This window comes from Sinocyclocheilus anshuiensis, unplaced genomic scaffold, assembly GCF_001515605.1.
Source record: "Sinocyclocheilus anshuiensis isolate Anshui unplaced genomic scaffold, SAMN03320099.WGS_v1.1 scaffold295, whole genome shotgun sequence".
NCBI lineage: Eukaryota > Metazoa > Chordata > Actinopteri > Cypriniformes > Cyprinidae > Sinocyclocheilus > Sinocyclocheilus anshuiensis.
Genome location: NW_015549573.1, coordinates 111,836 through 118,418, shown reverse-complemented (window position 1 = coordinate 118,418; position 6,583 = coordinate 111,836). Strand labels below are relative to the sequence as shown.

General features: G+C 39.7%; 1 protein-coding gene across 1 annotated transcript in view; it reads right to left on the bottom strand.

The window, feature by feature from the left end:
• Positions 1-830: 830 nt before the first annotated feature.
• LOC107657467 (zinc-binding protein A33-like) overlaps positions 831-6,583 on the bottom strand; it is a 21,002-nt gene continuing 15,249 nt past the window's right edge. Inside the window, exon 6 of the mRNA XM_016445559.1 lies at positions 831-1,322. Coding sequence (XP_016301045.1) covers positions 838-1,322 — 485 coding nt within the window. The 3' untranslated portion in view covers positions 831-837. The remainder of the gene's footprint in view (positions 1,323-6,583) is intronic.

Sequence of the window (6,583 nt, the reverse complement as noted above, 5' to 3'; positions counted from 1 at the left end):
AAAATATGCTACACCTTGTGTCCCCTTCAAATATTGCTCTTGAGAAATTTTATGTTTATTGTCCCCCCCTACTGTTAGACGAAATTTACGCCCCTGCGTATACTTGACATAAAATAGCGTCGCATAGAATCGCTCCAGAGGAAATTCACAAATCTAATAATACAAAATTCCAGTGAAAGCCATCTGATGTATTGCGTCGTCTTTTCATCTTCTTGCCATGACCACATATCTGACACAACATCTTCCTGGCTAGAAGTCTCTTTTTCTGAAGCCATTTTATGAGTCTTGCAGTCGTCCTCCTAGTTGGCTTTTTGATCAGCAGAAGTATCAGCTCTGTCGTTAGATGTTTTTTAAAGAAGCATAATTGAATAATACATGCAACAAATCAATCCTCAACCTCAATGTGGAACTGACGACTTCTTGACCTCATTATCTTATGTTTAGCCACGAAAATGCGGACCATTTCCCTTCTCGCATTTCTGGCTTTCATAGGCTACTGAATGGATAAAATATAGAAATCATTTTGATTTCCCAAAAAAAAAAAAAGAAAGAAAGAAAGCAGTTGGAAGTGGAACGCCGTCCCCCCTCGAAATTCACTCCCCGGACTCCGTCACCCCGTGTGCCCCCCCATTTCCAGCCCTGGTTCTATGTCAATAAGCTCAAGTCAATGTACCGCTGAAATTTATTTCAGGACATTGTGATGTTATTTTTTTGTGCATTTGTTATTGTACGTTTCTGACATTGCCTCATATTAGCCCACAAACCCCACCCCCAATCCCACCCACTTTTTAAAACAAAGTAACGCCACTGGACCCAGATCAACAGGCGAAACGTTTACTAATGATTTAACGGTAAGATCCTCAGAGGGGAATAACAACAGAAGAATGGAAAGACTGTGTCAGTTAAGTTGTTTTTGAATGTGTGTAGATGTTTGTTTGTTACAGGATCATGGAATGACACCTTTCCTCTGTCATAGTTCAGCTGAACTCTCACCCTCTGAAGCTTCTGTTTAACACGAACGCCAAACAGTTCAGACAGTTCATATTGTACACTCCAGACACCAGTGTTAAAGAAATCATGTCCCTTCCTCTGGTTTGATGCTGCAGTTACTCCAAGACTCCAACAAAAACTCTCTTTAATCTCCACATCCCAGCAGTGTGTTCCTGAGTTAAAACCCTCTGAACCCAGAACACAGTGATAATAGCCAAATCTCTCTGGATTATCAGGAAGAGGTTGTTTGTTCTCGCTGTTTGTCACACTGCTCAGATCACCAGACAGAACGAGACGTGGATGAGCAGTGTTTGGATCCAGAATCACAGGAGCTGATGAGACACAATCAACAGATGCTGTTATTCTGATAATGACCAAGAGTGAACCACACACAGATTATTATGAATTATGACACTTGTTATGACACTTTGATCCTGTTGATCAAACACATCAAACATCTGTCAATCTTCCCAATTAATCATTTCCAGTGTGTGTGTAAGTGCTCAGGGCCCGTATTTATCAAGCTTCTCAAAGTGCCATTTTAGTCTTAAGTGCTGAGAATTCATTAAATTTACTCCTACTTTCAAACTTAAGTATAAAAGCAAGTTATCAATTTTTTTAAAGCTAAGAATCACTCTTAATCTCCCAGTTATTTAAAACAGCTCGAGGGGTCTCTCAAGTGGTTAGGAGTTGCCAGTAGGGGCTTGTGATGGCGCTGAGGAGACAGAGACATGTGCGAATCTTTCAGGAGAGGAAGAATGTTCTTGAAATATTTGACGACGAGCAGTTAATCAAACAGTTACATTTTCTCAGTTCAGGGTTCGTACGGTCACGAAAAACCTGGAAAAGTCATGGAATTTTAAAACACCAATTTCCAGGCCTGGAAAAATGTTGGAAAAATAAATAAACCCAGAAAGTTTTGGAAAAGTCATTGAAATCTATTTCACAAAACTCTGTATAATAGAATTGTGTTTAATCAGGTCCTGAATTTCGGTGCGGGGTTGCGCATAGGCTATATCGCATAGTTTTACTCATTCCCACAGCTTTTGACTTTAAAATGACGGATATTCACACATTTGTTCAATAGCCTATAGCATGTAGGTTTGATGAGTAAATAATCAAACCTACAGACTGAGTCCAGTCCACACAGACTGATCAAATCAGTCATTTGAAAACAGCGTGAGTGATTCAGCTGTACGCGTCTTCTCTCTTTGACTTTCTCTTCAAACGGCTTCTTGTCTGCGCTACAAGAGCCGCTGCACGCTGCGATACAAGACTTTCACTAAAAAAAAAAAAAGAAAGAAAGAAAGCAGTTGGAAGTGGAACGCCGTCCCCCCTCGAAATTCACTCCCCGGACTCCGTCACCCCGTGTGCCCCCCCATTTCCAGCCCTGGTTCTATGTCAATAAGCTCAAGTCAATGTACCGCTGAAATTTATTTCAGGACATTGTGATGTTATTTTTTTGTGCATTTGTTATTGTACGTTTCTGACATTGCCTCATATTAGCCCACAAACCCCACCCCCAATCCCACCCACTTTTTAAAACAAAGTAACGCCACTGGACCCAGATCAACAGGCGAAACGTTTACTAATGATTTAACGGTAAGATCCTCAGAGGGGAATAACAACAGAAGAATGGAAAGACTGTGTCAGTTAAGTTGTTTTTGAGATGTTTGTGATGTTTGTTTGTTACAGGATCATGGAATGACACCTTTCCTCTGTCATAGTTCAGCTGAATCTGAAGCTTCTGAAGCTTCTGTTTAACACGAACGCCAAACAGTTCAGACAGTTCATATTGTACACTCCAGACACCAGTGTTAAAGAAATCATGTCCCTTCCTCTGGTTTGATGCTGCAGTTACTCCAAGACTCCAACAAAAACTCTCTTTAATCTCCACATCCCAGCAGTGTGTTCCTGAGTTAAAACCCTCTGAACCCAGAACACAGTGATAATAGCCAAATCTCTCTGGATTATCAGGAAGAGGTTGTTTGTTCTCGCTGTTTGTCACACTGCTCAGATCACCAGACAGAACGAGACGTGGATGAGCAGTGTTTGGATCCAGAATCACAGGAGCTGATGAGACACAATCAACAGATGCTGTTATTCTGATAATGACCAAGAGTGAACCACACACAGATTATTATGAATTATGACACTTGTTATGACACTTTGATCCTGTTGATCAAACACATCAAACATCTGTCAATCTTCCCAATTGGCCCGTATTTATCAAGTTTCTCAAAGTGCCATTTTAGTCTTAAGTGCTGAGAATTCATTAAATTTACTCCTACTTTCAAACTTAAGTATAAAAGCAAGTTATCAATTTTTTTAAAGCTAAGAATCACTCTTAATCTCCCAGTTATTTAAAACAGCTCGAGGGGTCTCTCAAGTGGTTAGGAGTTGCCAGTAGGGGCTTGTGATGGCGCTGAGGAGACAGAGACATGTGCGAATCTTTCAGGAGAGGAAGAATGTTCTTGAAATATTTGACGACGAGCAGTTAATCAAACAGTTACATTTTCTCAGTTCAGGGTTCGTACGGTCACGAAAAACCTGGAAAAGTCATGGAATTTTAAAACACCAATTTCCAGGCCTGGAAAAATGTTGGAAAAATAAATAAACCCAGAAAGTTTTGGAAAAGTCATTGAAATCTATTTCACAAAACTCTGTATAATAGAATTGTGTTTAATCAGGTCCTGAATTTCGGTGCGGGGTTGCGCATAGGCTATATCGCATAGTTTTACTCATTCCCACAGCTTTTGACTTTAAAATGACGGATAATTTTTGCTCATAAAGGTAAGAGTAATACATCATTCGGGACTGTTAAGGGTCTACTTTTATTTGTGTGCACTCACAATATCAGCATACGTTGTGCTTTTTTAGAAAACAAACAGGATACGCTTTCTGCTGTCTCGGTCTTGAGCAGGAGCGCTTCACAAAAATGAACCGAAACCCTGCGAATATTCTATTTCTCTGGGGCATTCATCATGGTAATTGCTTGCTGGCGTTTTGCGGCAAGCTTTGCGTGCGCTTTAACATGGAACTCTTCCAGCACTCGCTGCTGCTGGACACTAAACACCGTCTGAGCCACTCTTGACAGTCGCGGTAGCACGGTCTCCTGTTGTTTCCACCAGCGCGGCAAATCTTTGTCATCACCATAATAATTGATGGATATCTAAAATATAAAAATAAGGAGGAAGCAAGCCTGATGCCTGGCCCGTGTCTGAGCTATGACGTGAAAATTGTCCCGAAGCCATAAATAAGTTGGGGCCGTTGGGCTCGGGCTGAAATGCAGGGCTCTAAAGCGCAGCTTGTTGCATTTAAGCAGCAAAAATACACACAAAATGGCCATCCTGGCCACACAGTTAAATAAATTATAATATTCAGTGATGTGATATGTGAAATGTGGAGTAACGTCTGGCGCAGTTGCAGCTTGTACTTATTACTAAAACAAGAAAGCAAACAAATAGCATTAATAGTCATTCATTTTAGGTAACATATGCTATGATAATTTGAACAGATTTTTATTCTTATTGTAAAATAATGGAACATTTAGGTCATGAATATTGTCTCAAAAGTCATGGAAAAGTCATGGAAATTTATTGGTAAAAATGTGTACGAACGCTGTCAGTTATTCAAACAGAAACAAGCAAAGAATATTTACATCACCAAAGAACATCTTAACTGACTTCAGTCTAGTGCAAGTATTATATGCTCTTTAAAAACACTCTTATAATCAGTAAAGCTACCTACACTGTATCATGAATAAATCTCTTACCCCTTATTTACACTGCACACGCCGTGGCAAGTTTCTGAAGTGGCTCTCCGCGCTGCATCACTAAAGATAGGCGCCTATATTTTTGACGGATAATAATAATAATCATCTTGCTGTCGTCAAAGAAATCAGCAAAAGGCGATATCTCTGACTCTGACTATCGTCGATACATGATACTATCGTCTACCGGCACAACCCTAAATTGAAGGTTGTGATGACGATTCGTTTCCTTACCATAACGTATTCGCTTGAAAATTCTTTATTGTCAAATGTGTTGAATGTAAACTCCTATTAAGAATTTAGAATATTCTTAAATAAGGAAATCTATTCAGTGATTGGTCCATACGTATTTCGTCATCCAAAATCCCATTTGTGGCACAGCAAAGTGTCGTGAATCAACACTTAAGATTTAGTCCTACACTTCGCTTAAATTACGACTGTAGGGTATATACAGGAATCGTGGAGTTAAATGTAATACCTTTTAAGACCTTTTTTAAGACTCTTTCCATACATTTTAAGACTTCATCGCCACTCCAAGTTTTAACCGGTTACATCGGCGAAACGTTAACTTACATTTACTATATATTGATTGTAAGATAGCACAACTAAACAGACTTACTTTGTGATAACTCCTTATCAATACAACATAATTCAGAAGGGGGGGGAACGAAGCACAAGAGATAAATAAAATGGCAATGGGGCAATTGCCATTTGAATGGCAATGGGGCAATTGAACTCGGGGCAATGAGTTCACACGGTATATTCAAAAGATGTATTTGTCACATCAACTCTTATAACTGTCTGCAAGCCATAGCTGTTTTGTGGAGCACTTCTCATGACAAACACCTGACTGATCAGACAGTTTAGCTGTGATTACAGAGTGCCTGATTTGATGCAGACTTCACAGAGTGGCAGTACTGCACCTGATCGTGTCTGAATGATAATGGAAGGTCAAATAATGATCACAACTATTACATTATTTTAATTCTGCATCCCAAGCCCATGCCAGTAAAAAACAAAAAAAAACAAAGTAGAGCAATTATCATGTCCCAAATATAAAAATGTAATTTCCATCCCTAAAATACATATTTTGCAGTCACTGTTATGCACATTTATCATAAACACAGCTCAAATGCTTCCTACTATTGTGGCCCAAAACATTTAGCACAGTTTTATTACAGGTTGAATGCAAAATGTTTCAGTAGAAGCATTTCAACCAAATGTAATTTATGCAATATTTCAAACCTTTAACTCACTGGGGAAAATCAACCCATGGCAACCGTTTAAAATCAGCTCAATTTTGTGGATAAAAACAACAACAACCCTGCATCCAACACGAGCTGCAGAAGTCAGATTTGACTGATCACGGGTCAAAAGTAAGGAGAGATAACTGACAAGATGTTGAAGCATTTGCTCGTCAACAGATCCCGAGCTCATTGACAAACATCTTTTATCGTAAGACGTGCTCCCTTTACACAGTGCGCATGCGATCGCGAAATCGAAAGTGAAAGTGAACTGTGACTGAAAAAGACATTGAAAAGGGATTTAAATACCCCACATATTGATAGCGGCGCCCTGATAAATTATATACAATATTAGAATGTTTGTGGGAGCGGACACAAAAATAGCAGGAGCGGATGGGAGCATGCGGTAATGGTCAGAAATTCAGCGAGAGCGGGATGATGTAACAAGCCCCGCGCCATCACGCAGCGGCGCAGTCAGTCAGTGAGCGCCGTAACAGATGACATCAAATCTTGCGGGATTCCATAAATAAACTACACAGAACCCCACTATTCGGACAAATATACATAATGAAAAGAT